The sequence below is a fragment of the Mytilus californianus genome, unplaced genomic scaffold (genome assembly GCF_021869535.1).
Source record: "Mytilus californianus isolate M0D057914Y unplaced genomic scaffold, xbMytCali1.0.p SCAF_5, whole genome shotgun sequence".
NCBI lineage: Eukaryota > Metazoa > Mollusca > Bivalvia > Mytilida > Mytilidae > Mytilus > Mytilus californianus.
In genome coordinates, this window is record NW_026262701.1 from 661,338 (window position 1) to 681,298 (window position 19,961).

General features: G+C 33.1%; 1 protein-coding gene across 1 annotated transcript; it reads right to left on the reverse strand.

Annotated features, from left to right (window-relative positions):
* Positions 1-882: 882 nt before the first annotated feature.
* On the reverse strand, positions 883-18,495 carry LOC127700983 (uncharacterized). Its single transcript, XM_052204736.1, has 2 exons — positions 18,410-18,495; positions 883-6,199 (listed from the first exon to the last, which is right to left on the reverse strand). The coding sequence occupies exon 2, from the start codon at positions 6,160-6,162 to the stop codon at positions 3,421-3,423; it is 2,742 nt and encodes a 913-aa protein (XP_052060696.1). The 5' UTR covers positions 6,163-6,199; positions 18,410-18,495; the 3' UTR covers positions 883-3,420.
* Between the last annotated feature and the right edge of the window lie 1,466 nt (positions 18,496-19,961).

A 19,961-nucleotide genomic window follows, 5' to 3' on the forward strand; every position in this document is an offset into this window, starting at 1 on the left:
CCCAGCCTTCCCTTTGTGATATGGTACATTGCAGTACAATTTCAGAGAGATCCATACACTTGAACACAAGTTATTGTCTGGAAACTAGAAAAATGCTTATTTTTGGCCCCTTTTTGGCCACTTATTCCTAAACTTTTTGGGCAATTACCCCCAAACTGAAACCCAGCTTTCCCTTTGTGATATGGAACCTTGTAGTACAATTTCATAAAGATCCATACACTTGCACACAAGTTATTGTCATGAAACTAGAAAAATGCTTGTTTTTTGCCCCTTTTTGGCCCCTAATTCCTAAAATATGGAGGCAATTACCCCCAAAATCAATCCCAGCATTCCCTTTGTGATATGGAACCTTGTGATACAATGTCAGAGAGATCCATACACTTACACACAAGTAATTGTCTGGAAACTAGAAAAATGCTTGTTTTTTTGCCCCTTTTTGGCCCCTAATTCCTAAAATTTGGAGGCAATTACCCCCAAAATCAATCCCAGCATTCCCTTTGTGATATGGAACCTTGTGGTACAATGTCAGAGAGATCCATACACTTACACACAAGTTATGTCTGGAAGTTACAAAAATGCTTATTTTTGGCCCCTAATTCCTTAACTGTTGGTACCATAACCCCCAAAATCAATCCCCACCTTCCTTTTGTGGTATTGAACCTTATGGTAAAATTTCATAGAGATCCATTCACTTAAACTAAAGTTAGAGTGCGAAAACTAATGTGTCTTCGGACGACGACGACGACGCCAACGTCATACCAATATACGACCACAAAAATTGTTTTGCGGTCGTATAAAAATGATTCATTTCAGCACATCAACATTTTAAAACATATCAAACTTTGTACTATGCTAAAAAATTACATAAATATAAATACAATGTAAGAAAACAAATATTTTATTTGTATATTAATAACACAGCAGACTAGACTGTAAAATGAACAAATATTACATTATATTTCATATACCTTTAAACAGCAAATTGATTTAAAAAAATAAAGTCTCCTTTGAGTCAGAATTGCTCACCTAGCAAAAAAATCATGTCATATTGATATTAATTTTCAGCTTTTTAGCATTTATTCCTGAAATCAAATGAGTTATTTTCAAATCTTTGGAGCATCCCACCTTTTCACTACCAATCAATTGTTGGTTTTTTTAATTGAATTGTTTCATATTTTTCATGTCAGGGTCTTTTATAGCCAACTATATGGTATGGGTTTTCTCATTATTAAAGGGTGTACAATGTCCTTCAAGTTCATTTGAACTTTGGTGGATAGTTGTCTAATTGGCAATCATACCACATCTCCTTATTTTCATATTGGTCCTCACTTTATTAACAACCAATGACTTATTGTATCAATTTTGTTGGTTATTTTCTCTTAACTGTACATGTATGGCTTCAGGGTAATAAAAAATTAAATGTCATTAAAGGGCAACAACTCCAATACTGAATAGACTAACAATATTGACTTCAGTAGATCCTGATTTGTAGGTAACTGTGTTGCAATCAATATTTTCTATTTACTGCAGTTTTCAAAAAAATAAATATGTGGACATTACCCCTCAGTCTAGACACTTAAGGATAATTTTTAGTAATGGAGGCCATGTTGGTTGATACAGAAATTAATTTAAAATCAAAAGTTTAGACACTAAATGATTATTTGAGTCAAGTTTGGTTTAAATTGATTGGTTTAGTTGTTTATAAGGGAGCTACCATTTGATTTTTATGGGGGGGGGGGCTAAGATGAAATTTGAAAAAAAGGCAGGACAGGAGTTTTGAGTAAAAAAAAGGCAGGATGAGCAATTTGGCAAAAAAAAAAGGCAGGATGACAATTTATGTAAAAAAAAGTCAGAATAAACTAATAAAAAATAAATGGGGAATGTGTCCTAGGGACACAGATGATGCCCCCGCTTGCATATCATATAAAGTTATAAAGGGACATAACTGAAGAACAGTAAAAGTGACGCTACCCAAATTTGTACTTGATCTGAGTTTTGTGGTAATAAGTATTGTGTATAAGTCTCATAACATTTGGTTGAGGCTAACTGAAGTTAGAGAACAGAAACGAAAAATTCAGCAATTTTTCCATTTGTAAACAGGCATAACTCTAGAACGGTAAAAGTGACACCACCAAAATTCAAACTCGATCTGTATTTTGTGGTAATTACTAATTAGCATTGTGTATAAGTTTCATAACATTTGGTTGAGGCAAACTAAAGTGAGAAAACGGAAACGAAAAATTCAGCAATTTTTCCATTTGTAAAGGTGCATAACTCTAGAACAGTTATAGTGACGCCACCAAAATTCAAACTCGATCTGTGTTTTGTGGTAATAAGCATTGTGTATAAGTTTCATAACATTTGGTTGAGGCAAACTAAAGTTAGAGAACGGAAACCAACTTTGGGACATACAGACGGACAAGGGTAAAACTTAATGCCCCCTCCCCTACGGCGGGGGCATAAAAAGGCAGGACCGAATAGAGTGAAAAATAAAAAGACAGGACAAAGATTACAACTAAAAAAAAAATGGAGGACAAAATTTTTCATCTTAGCCCCCCCCTCCCATTAAAATCAAATAGTAGCTCCCTAATGCAAATATACAATATTGAGTTTTGCCTCCATTTTGATGAGAAACAGCATATTATATTTGCAAATGATTGGTTGAACTGTTCTACTTTCAAGTTATTACAAGGAAACAACATAAATACCCATTTTTCAATCAACGAAGGGCCATAACTCCTGAAAAGGAAGAGGAAAAACAGCCAATATACAACTCAATTTCATCATCAAAATGGAAAGTAGCTAGATCTTGACATTCTTTTTATAAAATCATAGGATTGAGTATTCAATACTTTTTCCTTAATTACACACAAATATATTGGACAGTGCAACTGACCACACCAACTGACCACACCAACCACCAACATTTGACTGTTGCGTGGGACCTGATACATAGTTTGTAACTGTATTATCATTTACATGTACAACAATATAAAGTACAATAATATGAAATGGAACAAAAAGCTTTCCCATCTTCTTTCAGGAGACTTATTAAAAGGAGATGTGGAGCAGGTATCACAAAATCCAACTAAAATCAATCCATCAATGTAAGGCAGTTTTTATCTAAAATATAATAGTAAAGGGTTGCACACAATATTAACCTTATAATTAGATACCAAATAATGACAACAACTTAATCTGGCCCCTTGGGTCATTTGGTCACTCAGATATCCAGAGGAAGTTTATGAAATTTACAGACTTGTACATTTCATAACCTATTCAGTCACAGCTGTTTTACATATCAAGAATAAAATGGAACCAATTGGTTAGAAAAAATTTAAATATGTATAAACTACGTAAAAAAGAAAAAAAATCCCAACACTTTACAATGCTTTACATGACTTTTGATCTGTCTAACGGTCAATCAGGAGATAATCCAAATAAATGGTCGGGAAAGTTTTGAAATGTAGGCTCCCCATTCCTCTGATGAAGTTTAACAAACTGTATTAGATGTTGAGGTAAATGTTCATGGTATCCAATATTATTATCTACGATGGACACAGAGGCAAGACATTGAAGTGTTCGGTTAGCAACTGGACATAGCGGCACTACTGAATCCTGGGAATTATCTATTGGTGATTGGTTGGTTTGATCTACACAATCTGGATGAGCACCTCCTTCCAGAAGAGCTTTAATAATGTCTTGAGGGCTGCTGGTGCCCTGCTCCTCAGAAACTTTTAACATTAAAAAGTAACAAAAGTGTAAAGGAGTCATTCCTTCATCATCAAAAGCGTTAGGATCTGCTCCGAATGTTAACAATAACTCTATCATTTCCAATGATCCACAAAATTCATCAGTCAATGAACTTTTCTTGTATTCCAAATATGGCATCCATGAATCTATAGTATCATCGGACAGAGTTGGTACAGCATAATGAAGTATTGTTTGACCATATAAATTTCTAAGATCAGCCTGAATAACTTGTCTCATAAACTGGGAAAATCTCTTTGTTTCTTCAAAGGTCTTCTTTTGTCTATTCATAATCTTCATCATCACAAGCAATGATGCAAATTCTATGAATTTTCTCTGACTTCTTGGAGTCACACAACATTCTAAGAAAAAACATTTCCATATTGACATTAAAGTTTCAAAAGACAACAGTGAACGGTGATTCTCATTGGTAACAATGTCGACCAATTTTAAGATAAACCATTTACAGAAATATTTTTTGTCTAAAATTTCTTCATTCGGTAGAAATTGAATGAAATATGGAAAACTATAAGTTATGAATGTAGCCAATTGTCTAACTCTATCTTCCTTGTCCAGTTCTTCAGCCAGATTCTTATATGCCAAAAATGTTCTGAAATCTCCATAACCAATCACACTCTCATGAATCTGAGCACTTTTAAGTAGGATTGCCAAGCGTGTGTCTATTGACTTTCCTGCCTGGCTTTTACCAAGGTGCCATCCGAAGGAAGAATGGGTAGATATGTCAGTCAAATCAGGAACCTCCCCCTTTTTTACTTGTTCGTTAAAGATATGTTTAACCAGCTGAACAGTTTTCTTGGTTACATGAGAGAAATAATTTGACACAGTGTCTAGAAGATCTATAATTAATGTTGGCATAATGGGATTTAGAGAAGACAAAAACTGAGATCGGGCTTCTTCATTTGCACGTTCCTCGGTTTCCCATTTCGACATACTTTCTGCATCATTTGATGTTGTTTTGTACATTTTATTTCTTGTGACACGGACACATTTTTGTCTCCTTATTTCATCAGCAGCTTTCCAACATTGAACAGCATCAGCAAAATAATTTGAAGTACAGCAGTATGTCCCAAACACTTCCAGACTTTCTATTTTAACGTGGAGAGGTATATCTGGCATGAGTAAACATTTATGGTATAACATGGTGTCTCCAGATGAAGCTAGATACAGAATCGGATGAACATACTTAGCATCTAACTTTTCATCTAATTTGTCACACTGGACAATTTCATTGGAGTCCTTATCAATATTAAATGATCCTAAAACAGAATCAACATGTTCTTCAGTGCTATCACAGTTTTCAATGGCTGATTGAAATTTGAGTAGATTAGCATCATTTATATTGTTTATATTCTCTAAGTAAGGTTCTAGGTAACCTGACATAGAACTTCCCCTGTGAATCATCTCGTATCCAAATACTGACAAACCTTCTACATTCCTAACATTGCCAAAATCTACTGGAACTTTATCAAGCAAAAACTGAAGTGAGGTTTTGTAAAATTCTTTTGTTTCATCAAAAGCAGCAGTCAAGATATCAAATAGTTGTCTCTCTGAGCATTTTTCCACAGCCCCTTTATCTACCAGCATTTTAACAATCTCCACTTTATGACAGAATCCCATGTCCACTGCTTCTTTTAACTCCTGACTTTTAGTTTGGTTTCCAGAGTCATCTGGGTGTTTATATCCAAATACTGGAAATATTTCTGGTGGGAATACCATCATGGCAAGCATTAGACAATTACAGTTTTTCCCAATGTCTATACCAACATCAGCATTACATTCAAGTAAATAGTGCACAATATCTTCATCCCCATTTGCTACTGCACAAAACAAAGGCTTCCCCTTCAGGTCATCTGATTCACCATCAACATTTGCATCACAATGCTCCACTAAAAACTTTACTAAGTCTACATTTTTTAACTTACAAGCCAAAGATAGTGGGTTATGGTTCTTATTTCTCACTTTCATCATTTCTTTTCTTTGTTCTATATCACAAAGGCCTAATATGGATGCCAAATATCGTTCAGCATCACGGGATATCATTTCAGACTTTCTAGTGTCAGAAATTAAATCAAGGATGATGTTTTTTAAAACTTCCAGAGTTTCTGGTTCAACACCCATGCCAAAACTTTGGGTTTCCTCACAGTCTTCCTCATACCCATAGTAATCGTTATAGTATTCATAGTTTTCTTCATTCTGGTCCATATCATCATTATAACTTTCTGTATTCTGAGGAAATTCTTCTTCTAAGCTGTCATTATGTGCTAACAGAATTTTGTTTACTTCTGTTTCACCATTACCATGATTACATGTACTGTCATTAAGATCATCAACTTTGCCAAGTTTTTTTCTCCCAACATTCTTCCTCTTCTTTGTATTTCTAGATGAACCCATTTCTTGTTTCAAATCAATTAGACAACAAAACTAAGTCCTGAAAAAATAAAATAAAAACCTTTTTAATTCTTGAGTCTTCTTATTTTTCATTTCATTTATGTTACATTTTAAAGGGGGAAAGTTGGAGGTGATAAACAATTAAAACATTCTTTTTCATGAATCTAACTTTAGAGGTTCAGGGATCTCAATGATGTGTGAATATTTAACCTTGGAGGAACTTTCAGAAGGACAAAACCCTGCATGTTCTAATCCAAATCATTTAATTCCTCTATTTCATTGTAAGAAATAGTGATTAGACTGATATATAGATTATTATATTATAGAATAACCAATATTTTTATTAAATGTCACTTGTAACAATTTCAATTTCAAGCCTGGCTTTTCTTATTCAAGGATGACCACAATCCAGCTGTCATGTTAACATCAAAGTATTTTGCTATAGGTAAGTTTACTGTTCAGTTAAAACGGTCCCTCACATTCAACATTACATGTATGTGGTCTTTTCAACATCTTTTTAACAGTATAAATTAAAAGAAATGTGTGGTATATCATGTCAATGAGACAGCAACCAAACTAAAACAAGTTGACATGTGAGCAATTGCTCACTAATGTGACCCACGTTTTAAGTATTCCATAAACAGGAAGTTGATGAGCAATGGATTTGAAAATGCGTCACACACTAAAGCATGCTCCTATGAAGTTTGATATCAAGTTTCAGGGTGCTCTGATTTGTAGTTCCTTAGAATATTTAGTTTCTGATTTCCTGAGATAATCTTTGAGATTTTACCAAATTTGTTTATTTCAACACCTTTATTGACAAAAAAATTCATAAGGGGTTCCCTGGAACTCTGTGTCTTGCCTACGATTGCTGCTGTCAGTGTAAAAGTGTAATGTTGACTTAAAAAGTGAGTCCATTTATCAGTAAAATACAGAATTAAAAACATAATTCACTTTCTCTTTAGATGCTATTTCTTGGTCTTGAAGATTAGCTTCTGTTCAAGATTCATAACAATCCATGAAGGTTTATAATTACAAACTTATCATGTCAAAAAATTTAATCTAAATGTTGACATCGCCGACGAAAGAATCTAGGATCGCTATGTCTCGCTTTCACAAAATAAATTATGCAGGCTCGACAAAAATGGACATAAAAATCCAAGAGGGACTTTACTTTTCTGAAACAAATAAATGGAGATTGTGTCCATGGGACACAGATGATGCCCCCTTTTGCATATATCATTATAAAGGTATATAAATCAAGAACAGTAAAAGTGACGCTACCCAAATTTGTACTTGATCTGAGTTTTGTGGTACTGTGGATTCATTATTATTCGTTGGATACCAATTTTCGTGGATTTCATGGGTACAGGTGAACCACAAATTTAAATGTTCAACGAATTGCAAATTATTTATAGGTTTGTATGCAGACTTTGGCAAAACCACGAAATCAAATATCCACGAAAATACAGGCATTCCTCAATCAACGAAAATTGGTACCCACGAAAATAAATGAATTCACAGTAATTAGCATTGTGTATAAGTTTCAGAACATTTGGTTGAGGCGAACTTAAGTTAGAAACTGAAACAAAAAATTCAGCAATTTTTCCATTTGTAATTAAAGGGGCACAACTCTAGATTATATATCTAGGTCCTATCAGCCTTAAAACTTTGTTTAACAGCGACCCTTTTCACAAAAAATCTTACGAAAAAAAATAATCATACGTTATGAAAATTTCAGTATAACTTAAAATCAATTTTTAAAGTAAGATTTTTTGTGAAAAGAGCTGCTGGTTTGTATATTCTCACACTCACACACAAAGTGCCCCCCTCATGTACAGTAGTAAAATTAAGGGATCATATGGGGTACTCTCATATATGTATAGGGACACCCAAAAGGTATCAGTGTTTGCACTTACATGTACTGTACTTTTAGTAAATCATGTGGTGTTAACATGGTCATTTTTTTTTATAAAAGGTTATGGTTATGGTGAACCTTAAAAACTAATGATAAACTGTTGTCACAGAGATATGTCTCGCCTGTCGGCATAAAATACAGAAAAAGACAATCTGATGGACAGCAACATTTAAATTAATTCAAAGTCGCTGGACCATGATCTTGTGGGCAGGGCCTGAAAATGGTCAACAAACTGAGATGTACAAACAGTAATGTAACTTTATAGAAAATATCGTTGTCTATTGTAAGTAGTTTCTATCAATCTAACTAAAGAATAAGACTTAACATTGAAAATTGCTAATTGATTCAAAGTCACTGTACCATGTTTTAATGGGCCGGGCCTCAAAAATCAAAATAGTCGTCAAAATAGTTGTCAAACTGATATACACTGATAGTAATGCAACTTTATACAAAATATCATTGATCTATCACAAGTAGTTCTTATCAAACTGACTTAAGCAGAAAACTTAACATTGAAAATTGCTAATTAATTCAAAGCCACTGGACCATGACCTAGGGGGTAGGGCCTCAAAATAGTCATCAAACTGATATGTACTGATAGTAATGCAACCTTATATTAAATTCAATGATCTATCACGAACAGTTCCTTTCAAACTAACTTAATCAGAAAACTTAACAATTGTTGATGCCTTTGTCGCCAGAAAAGCAACTACTATGTCCTTTCATCGACTTTCATTGTAGGCGAGACAAAAATGATACTAGTCTCCCTTCATTTATCTTTAAAGGGACCACACCCATAAAGGGCTATGATAAAGTTCCTTAGAAGCTATTGACAATTATGGGCATGATTGCATCATAGAAATTACTAGTACAGATAAACCTGTGCACCTGCAAATTGTTGTAGGCATTTATCAGGACCTTTATCATGTTTATATAAAAGTTCTATGCATTGTGTGTTTCAAAAAATTAAAAACTTATTTTGATTTTAAGATTCCTTTTCATTCAAGCTTGTAGAAGATGGTTAAATAAACAAACAACTGAAATCATTTGATACTGGTCCACTCGGACACACAATTTTTGTTTATTGTTGTGTGCAGATATCCATTGTCCCTCTTTTTTTTCATGTCAATAATTACAATTAACTACAATTGTTACAAATGTTTTAAAACACATATTAAATATAATATCAGAACTTAGAGTAAATTATGATTCATTCCATAATCAAACCCAAAATCTGAAATAAGACGACAATGATCTGGGCAATCTGATTAAAATACAAATCCTCAGTCTTCACGATAAACTTTAAATCAACAGGCCCAGAGCTTATTTTTTTGGAAAATTTTAGTTAGATTCTGTTGGCCTGTAGAGATGATTTTTACAGGCCCCTAAAGCAATTTTACAAGCCTTGGCTGCTGAGCCTGTGGTTAAGTGTGAAGACTACATCCTGTCTTCATGCTTCGCTAACAAGGATCTGACAACACTGCGTCCTACTTTCTGTTCTGATAAATTTTATACATGTATTAACCAATCAAATTTCTGCCTTAAAATTTTTGAAGGTGGGTATCAATACAAACAAAAGGCTCTTAAGAGCCTTCTTTGCTCACCTAGGTCTATGTGCATTTTTTTACCATGGATACTCTCCAACATTGTGAACAAGAATAGAACTTGTGACAAAAATCTCTTTTTTGTTGATCTTGTATTGCTGGTCATTTTTTTCTTTTTACAGTTTCTGTCCACCTTCTTTAGTTTTTGCCCAAAACAATAAAAAGGGTAAAAATAAGTGTCATCTATGGACAATCACTCCTATAAAGAGTCTGTTAACGATTTTAGCAAAATTTGACTTAGTTGTAGATCTTGTCTTGCTGATCATTTTTGCTATTTATAGTGTCTATCCATCTTTTATAATTTTCAAGATAACAGGCAAAAACGTAAAATATTGGTAAACATGGTAAAAATCATCTTTAAAGAGAAATAACTCCAAAAAAGAGTTGACTGACGATTTCGGCAACGCTAACTTATTTGTAGATTTAGTACTGCTGATCATTTTTGATAATTTAAGTTTCTTTTTTTCTATGATAGTTTTTCAGATATTCGGCAAAAGCGCAAAAATTGGCAATTCGTCATTTATAATAATAATAATAATAATAATAATAATAACATATTCTTTATTTAAAGAGGGTAAACTCAGTTAGTTACAATAAACTAATCTTCCCTGAGGCCCTCACATACAAATTACAATACAATCAAAAACAGAAATTTACACATAGTTAATTTACAGTCAATTAGTTCAATGTAATATTACTAACATGAAAAGATATAAGGCTGTTCAAGATGCACACATAGTCAAAAAATCAAATAAAAATAAAAATAAAAGAATATACAAATACATTGTAGAAAACATAATCTTATCAGGACTGTGTTAAGTACTTCTTGATACTTTGTTTAAAAGTATAAGTGTTTTGAGCTTTATGCATTTTGTGTGGTAGTCCATTCCATAACACTGATCCAGAATAAGCAAAAGATTTCTTAAATAGCTCAGCTTTTGGCTTAGGAACTATCAGATTACCTTGAGTGACACCTCTCAAGGAGTAAGGATTATTTAAGGGCAATAACTCCAATAAATGTTTGTCAGATCATTTCAACAATGAAATGTATTTGCTGTTCATTTTTGCTTATCAAAGTTTCTACATTTATCTATCTTTTGAAGTTTTTCAGATATCAGGAAAAAACGCAAAAAATAATAAAAATCATCATTAAGGTAGCTGGGGTGTCTTCCTCCATCTTGGATTTTGAAAGAGCAGATAACAATCGGTCTAGATCTTTAATAAAATGTGCAAAATTTCTAGAGTAGTATGTAATTCATGTGTAAGACTTTTCACGTTAATATAAAAAACTAGATATCATTGAGATGGGAGCCATCTCTGTGGGCCCCGCTGTGAATAATGTGTGGTAAAAAATTTGTATCTTTATCATTGGACATGGAGTTGTCAACTGAAACCAAAGTTTTTGACCTTGACCTTTGACCTAGGAAGTTGTACATGAATTATGACACACCCTCTGGTGTTGGTTTATATACATGGCAAGTATAAACTTTGAAATCATAACGGTTCTCAAGATATAGAGCGGACACGATCTTTACCATAGGACATGAGGTTGTCAACTAAAACCAAAGGTTTTGACCTTGACCTTTGACCTAGGAAGTTGTACATACATTATGACACACCCTCTGGTGTTGGTTAATATACATGTCAAGTATAAACTTTGAAATCATAACGGTTCTCTAGATATATAGCGGACACAATTTGTTACGGACGGACAGACGGACGGACAGACTGATCACTATAGGGCTACCGCCATTCGGCAGGGCCCTAATTATGTGTTTTATCATATTTTACAGCTGTATTTTACAATAAACAGAATATTTTTGTTTGATTCAATTTTTTCAACTTTGCCACATAAGGGGAGACTCAGATAAAGTAAGTTTTATAAAAGAATGTGTTATGAATTTACCTATTTTATTATATACAGCAAGAAAATGAGTCCTGTGTCTCCATTTTTTACTTTTTCTGCTTGTCTATATAGAAATCTGTGGTAATCCTACAGTCAAGGTAGGGATAGTTAAGAAATTTAGTGTTAGTTTAAACTCTTAGAAGTTCGTGGCATATAAAAGTTGAAAATATGCCGCACAGCCCTATATTTTGACCTTTGAAAAAAAATTGTAGTGCATATGAACTTTCCATTCTAGGATATGATTTTTTTCAAAACTTCATAGTAAAAGTGGTACAGTTTTAGCCGTATAAAAGGAGTTCCTATGGGAAATTGCATTGTCAATATTTACAGAAATGCAACCTATATAGGGTAAAAAAAGAGAACATACAGAATTTAACCAAATTTGGTTTATCTCACAGATTTTAAAAGAAATTAACTAAAATATGAAGTTTTATAAATATTTCATGAAGATTGAGAAAATCCTGGGCTTTAACTATGATGACTCAGCATAAATTCACAGTATACAGTATGCATAGTTTACTTTAATATGCATATTTGTAAGTTAAATTGTTTAGAAGTGTTAATATTTACTCTTCGCAGTCATTGAAACTCATAGATCCTTCCTGAATATTATTTGTGGGGTGTTTTTGTCCTGTCGATAACCCGAAAGTAAGCCGTAACGCCTAAATCTGCTTTTTTGTCCCCACGGCATAAAAAATACAAGCTAGAAATACAAAAATATCTCAACAAAACTTACAATAGTGTGTTCTATCCTGAATATGTACTAAATATTCCATATTGCTAGAAACAGCAGAATAATTTAGGAAATTTGAGGCCCCAGGGGCAAAAAACAGAGAAAATTGCCTACCCCCTGGGTCATAAAACAAATAATTTAACTTGTAAATGCTATGATTTTATGATTTTAAAGGTCTTTATATAGAAAACAATAACTGTGCTTGGAAGTTATGCAAAAATTAGATGTTAGCAGTCATTTCTATAACATTTTAAGTGAATTTATACTTCAGACTGGTATCTGCATACATACAACTATTGCAAATATGGCTTTGTTTTAACACTTATAGCTCATATATTAGCTAAATTATGTCAGATATATGGTTAGAGATGATACTGTTGTGACAAGACATTCTAAACTGACCATTTGAGGCAGAAATTGTGAATTTTCATTGACAAATAGGCATACAGTAAAATGTGGACTGGAGACACAGGCAGGATTTGATACTTTATATAATCTTGAATGTTGGAATGATTGACTGCTAAACATAACATTTACAGTGTTCTGAAATGCTTTCAATATGTTATCAGAACAGTTTTAAACAGGTTCTAGGCATTTCATGTCAGAAAACATGCAAATAGGGTAAGCTGGCAATAATTAAAGTCTTGTTTTCAAATTCTTTAAAAAATTGAAACAGGGGAGGGGGTATCAAATGAACAGTAAAAGAAAACTTAGAGTTTATGCAGTGATTTCTTTAAGGCTATAATTCTGATAAATAAGTATAAATGTGAGAAAAAGTGTTTTTAGAGAGTTTTCTATTGGAATAAATGTTTGTATAGGTTGCACTTTGTAAATACAGCTGTTTCTAAAACCACGCCTATTTTGGGGAGATATAGAATATTCATAGATAATTAATTTTGTTTACATACTGGTTCCCAGTTATGATCTCTAGGTTTCATCTCATAGAGACATAACTTGGGAATGTTACCAGTAAATATACATATGCATATTGTCTATATAGAAATCTGTGGTAATCCTACAGTCAAGGTAGGGATAGTTAAGAAATTTAGTGTTAGTTTAAACTCTTAGAAGTTCGGGGCATATAATCGTTGAAAATATGCTGCACAGCCCTATATTTTGACCTTTGAAAAAAATTGTAGTGCATATGAACTTTCCATTCTAGGATATGATTTTTTTCAAAACTTCATAGTAAAAGTGGTACAGTTTTAGCCGTAAAAGGAGTAAAAGTGGTACAGTTTTAGCTGTAAAAGGAGTTCCTATGGGAAATTACATTGTCAATATTTACAGAAATGCAACCTTTAGCGTGAAAAAAAGCCCTGTGATCCATACTTTTTATTATATTTTGATAAAAAGCATGATATAGCTACATTTTGACAAATTATTCAAAAATTCTACGGACTTTAATTTACGACATCCCCCCTAAATTTACCTTAAAGGGCTATGACTCCAATAAGGAGTCTTCTGACGATTTCTACCACTGTAGAGTACCACAATGATGTATTTGTAGGTCTTATCTTGCTGATCATTTTTGCTTTCAAAGTTTCTCTCTATCTATTTTAATTTTCAAGATAATAGGCAAAAATGAAAAAAAAATTTGTAGAATTCGTCATTTAAGGGCAATATCTCCTATAAGAAGTCAGCAGACAGTTTTGATGGAAACAGACAATTGGTAGATCTCATCATTCTGATCATTTCTGACCCTGTCAGATTTTCTCTATGTATAGCTGGTTCAAGATAATAAACAAAACTTGCATTTTACCCTTTTGTTATGTTTAGCCATGACGGCCATGTTAGTTAGTGGGTGAGGTCATCCGACACATTTTTTTGAACAATATACCCTAATGATGATTGTGGCCAAAATTGGAGCGTAAGTTTGTTAAAACAGAAAGTAGAATGGAGCGTTTTCAGATCCTTGTATGATGTGGCATAAAGAAATCACCATCAATCAATCAGATCCTTGTAATGGAAGCAATGCTGCATGAACACTGAATCTCTATTTTAATGAGATTGATGATCTGGGACATAATATATTGACAGTATACTACTCCCAGTAATGGTTGAGTTGTCTCTCATGGTCCTAGGACAGTTATTGTCCTTTGATTTTTGTTGTCTACAAATAGAGTCCCTAGCTAGTGTGGACAGTGTACAACTTTTTTTTTTCATACACCTTCCACATTTATTTCTTTATATAATTTATGCATAAAATAGTAAGCAGGGGGATGAAATTACATGTTAAAATAATTTGGGACGTTTTAGGTAAAGTAGTGAATTGGTCCAGTTTGAAAAGGTCAAAAATTAGAATGTCTGATGCTGTCAAACTGAATTATAGACCCCTTAACATTAAATTGTCCATATTTTGAGTTAGAGCTGATAGAGTTTTCTATAATTTTGATATAATTTATCCCAAACATAGTGCAATACACTGTACAAATCTTTTTTGAATAGGGCAGGTGCAATTTTTTATAATTTGCGTTTTTTGTCTATGCACTACGAAAGAACTGTGTTCTTGGGCCTCATTCTCCAAATCTAGCTTGATATCCTCAACGCTTTAAAAATGTATTAAATTAATGCTGACATTTCTATTTTTATCAGGGTTTCCACTGGCAGTCATCATCTTCGCATTTTGCGAAAAAATATATAATTGTGGCGATTAAAAATCAAGATTGGCGAAAGAAATATAACGGTTTGACTTCGTCCATCTTGTTAATTTTGTTTCAGGTTTATCGGACTTCACATTTAACTCGTCACACATATCGATTTTTGACACAAAATCAATAATCAGCTAAACATGCTGAAGGCATTTGATAGCAATCGACAACAATGAACTAATTATTAAAGGTATTAATTGTATTGTTTAACGAAAATGTGTGGTAAAAAGGCTTCACATGTCACCTAAAGGATTGTTATAACAACTTTGATAGAAATAATTGTTTTGAACAAGGTACTTCACATCGTTATATGAACATGTAAAATACCATATGTTGTAAAGATTACATCCTGGGGACCTAATTTGGAAAATAAAATATCTTCATCTTATCTTATTACAACATAAGTTATAAAATTGATTATGTAGAATAATAATATAATAGATATGTAGAATAATAATAAAATAAACAATAAAGCTGCAAACTGGATTTGATTGTTAGAAAGAAGGAAAACAGGCCCTAAACAAAAATCTGTTTAGGCTAGTTGCCAAAATAAGTTGAGAGTGGTGAACAAAATATTGTTTAGGCGAAAGGGGTTGGCAAAAAAAGAAATTGTCCAAGGGGAAACCCCTTTTTTTATGATTGCATTAAAAGTTTTAATACAATTATTATTTTAATGAACCTTTATTGTCTTATCAAATAATTTATAAGTTTTTTTTATCATTTTATGAATAATTACATTTTAATAAATCTTGCCCTTAAATGGCCACCTTGATTGGTAGGACTTCCAAATAATAATGATGTACTGTAAGGCTAATTTTATTTTTTTGCTGTGACACTTTCTTATGGACTATTTATTTTGTAAATGGAATTATCTGTTACTGTATCCGTATTGTAATATAACATGAGGCTGGTAATTACTGATTTTTTTTTATTAGTTGTTATTGGCTTTGAACTAGCTGTCAGTAACCATGGTAACTGCGAGTACTCTCAGATCTGTACATAGTGTCTTTTTGTTGTGGGGATGTATAAGTACCCGTTCACGTCCACTCTGTGTTTTTGTTAGATGTATTTCTATTTGTATCCATCTGATGAGTTAAGCCTTTTTCAACTGATTTTTATAGTTTGTTCTTATGTTGTACTTTTACACCACTGTCGCAGGTTAAGGGGATGATTGGCGCCTTCAAACTAGTTTAACCCCGCCAAATTCTGTATGTGCCTGTCCCAAGCCAGGAGCCTGTAATTTAGTGGTTGTCGTTTGTTGCGGTCTTGCATATTTGTTTTTTATTTATAAGGCCACACCAATTTGATTTGTAGTTCTTCGGACAAAAGCTCCAAAAAATATGAGACGAGCAAGAGAAATTTTTTTGATTGTATTTTTTTCTTGAAAATGAGTTTTTATGAGGCGGGTGCTTTAAAGGTGAAGCGAGCGGTATAATTTTTTTTTAATTGTGCGATTTAGAATTAATGTATATGTTAAAACTGGGTTACTTCATAGAAAAACGAGGAGAAACATGCCCTTATGCATAAAATTTGATTTATTGGTGCCTGTACCATACCCAACTTTCTTGTCTCATGGTTTATTAATTTAGATTATTTTCGTCAAATAAGCTTTGTTTGCATGAATTTTCATTTAAATCCATACATGTATATATATATATTAAGGAAGCATAGCAGAAGCAGTTTGACAAGACGAATTATGCAAGTTAGGTAAATGACATACAATGTATGTTGAATAAAGTTAAATTATGTATATTGGGTATGTATCCCCAAAAATGCCCCTGAAAAATATTAAATATTTTTTGATATAGTTGTTTTCATTATATGTTAATGATTGTTAATTGGCTGCTTGACATCCAGTTGGAACTATTTATCCATATTAAGGCACAACATAATGAGTGAGGGAAATATTTCAACTTCATCATGAGTAAGATAGTCATATTGCCAGGGTCCGACACTTACGGTTGTCCGATTGCCCGGGGCAAGCTAATGCCGTATTCGGACAAGTAAAAACATCATCTTGGTTGTCCGATCGGGCAAGTGAAAAAAAGTGTTATATGATTAAAATTTCACAAAATCAATAGTGTCTGTTGTTTTGTCCATAGATTACTCAGTGATAACACCGCACGGTCGAGTAAAGTGGTCTTAACCCCCCTTCAATGCGTATATTTCGTCAATTGTTCGCACTGAATTCCCCATTTTACCAAAAATAGATCACGTTTAAAAATATTGGCCAATCAGGCGGCCGCGGCGTTGCTTCGCCATTATCGTTATCCATCGGGACACCACTCAGGCGTTTCCGACGCATGTGTTATTCCCACCGACCAATGGAAAGCAGAGGGCTATTTTCGTTGTTCTAACTTTATAATTTGACATCGGATGTGTATTTCCCTAAGATGGAAAAACGTAAAAGCTTGAAAGAGAAAATGAAATTAAACTTTAACAAATTTGTCAGTTGTTGTCAGTTTATCAAGAAGGGTTATTTGAAATGGCATTTCTTAGATAAATTATTATGAAATAAGTATCTCTATGTAAATAATCCAATTCCCGTATATTCATCGATCTTTTCCCTCCCTCCTCGGCTCATATATGCCTCATAGTATATTTTCATACTCCATAATCAATTTACACACCCCATATACATGATAACTATATTTTATCTGCATGTACTACATTACAACCACAAAAATAGCATGTACAAGTTTGGGCATGTAGATTTCACTTTCGGACAAGTAAAAGTAATAGGGCACTTGCCCAACTGGACAAGTTGGTATAAAAGTTAATGTCGAACCCTGATTGCTATGCATTTAGATCTCAATGTATTAAAATATTCCCTTAAAATACCTGTCACCACATTCACATGCATTATTCTGACTGAGAAATTTTTTTATTGAAAAGTCAATTTCTCCAAAACAGGAGCGGGAAATTCCAAAGAACTATTAATCAAATTGGTGTGGCCTTATTTTGTACCTAAATTAGGCCGTTAGTTTTCACGTTTGTTCTACATTTGTCATTTTGGGGCCTTTATTAGCTGACTATGCGGTATGGGGTTTGCTCATTGTTCAAGGCCATACAGCGACCTATAGTTGTTAATTTCTGTGTTATTTGGTCTCTTGTGGAGAGTTGTCTCATTGGCAATCATACCACATCTTTTTTATAATCAACATGATCAATATATAATAAAATTTATGTCCACGAATTTTGTATAGTGAAACACAGCCGTATTTGACAATATCTTCTGATGAACCTTAAATCAACCCTTATCCATAGCTAACTCCCTCAATTACAAAAAACAAACCCTAACCCTAAACAGGATCCAGAAGGTAGATGAAGCACGATTTCACACATATATTTTTAAGACTATTGCTATTCTTTGTGGAAAAATTTGAATATTGGTTGTATTGGACTTGTTTGCAGTTAATTAGTGTCATCTTAAAACCTTACACATGTTAGTTCATGGAAGTTAGCAGACTTCTTTATGTCCAATAAACTTCAAGTCCAATATTGTTCATGGGAGCAGACATTTTGACTTTGCTAAATTGTGTCCAAATAAACCCGATCCCATCCCCAATTTTCGCTTTAGCTAAAAAATCATATGATTAAAATACAATTCTTAAATTTACTTACAAAAAGTGACGAAAAATGAAATTTGAACGAATTATAAAATTGAATCATACCTAAAATAAACAAATTTTTTGGGGTTAAATTTTACCATTTAGATCATATCCTATCTTTGATATTTTATGCTATGCGTTTTACTAGCTTTTAATCACGCATACTGTAGCTTTCATTTTTTTTTATATTTGCTTTCATCCTACTACCTTAATTATCATGCTTATAAATCTGCTTATTTCTACCATGCTTAATTATAATGCTTCATTTTGTGTTTTTATGTAACTTATTGCATGCTTTTTTTGTGTCAGTGTATTGTTGTGCCTTGTATGTCGGTTCTTGTTTATTGCATGCTTGTTTTGTGTCAGTGTATTGTTGTGCCTTGTATGTCGGTTAAAAGCCCAAATAGAGCATATGGTATGTCCTTGTTTATCATAGCCAGAAATTAGTAGTACTTTTGCTAATTAATATTCATAATATGTAAATGAGAATTGTACCACGTGATAATAGTTTGAACTGGACTGGCTTGAGATCATTAAAATCTTTAAAACACGGATATTATAAGTTGCCCGTCACAGAGTCCTTGTTTATAATCACTCTGATATTTCCGTAAAGTTGTCAGGCGGTCAAAATCAAAACAATGAACGCGAATTTAGTGAATTTTTCGTGTTTTCGTGAGTTTATTCTTCTTGAAATAGAGGCATTTTAACTTTACGTGGGAACCTAGAGTTCAACGACTACACATACAAGGTTTGGACTTGCTTATTCTTTGGACATTCAAGTTTCAAGTTTCACCCCGGCAACCTGTATTTCTAATGACCTTGTTAGCCAATTTTCAACACGAAGTTTGCAAATTTGACGTTTCAGCCATTTTAGCCTGTATTTTATACTGCAATGTTAAAAGCCTCTCGCTATGATTTTTAAAATAGCGCAGGAACCTTGATTTTTGCAACGCCAGTCATTATATTTCGTTTAAATGGTTTATATTGTTGTGTATATTTATTTTCTGCCCCGGCAACCTGTATTTCACTTAAATCAAAGTTAAAACAGACATTTTTTCTAAATTCCCTATCATTTCAATATAATTTCCGTGACCCGTATCCGATTTCTTTAGTATAATATTCAAATAAGCAAAGTTGCGTTGATTTCTGGATATGTTGCATGCTTGTTTTGTATCAGTTTATTTTTTATTTACATTGTATCATAGATCAAATTTATTTGTTCAGTGTATGTTCACTGATGTTAATATGTCTTTTGATTGAGTTAAGCCATTTCAATTGATATTTTATAGTGTGTCTTTCTATGTTGTGATGTTACACTATTGTTTCAGATAAGGGTGAAGGTTTGGTACCATTAAAACGTTTAAACCCGCTTTAATTGTTTG

Excerpts from the sequence above, each read along its gene's own strand:
- LOC127700983 (XM_052204736.1), bottom strand. The coding sequence starts at position 6,162 with ATGGGTTCATCTAGAAATACAAAGAAGAGGAAGAATGTTGGGAGAAAA.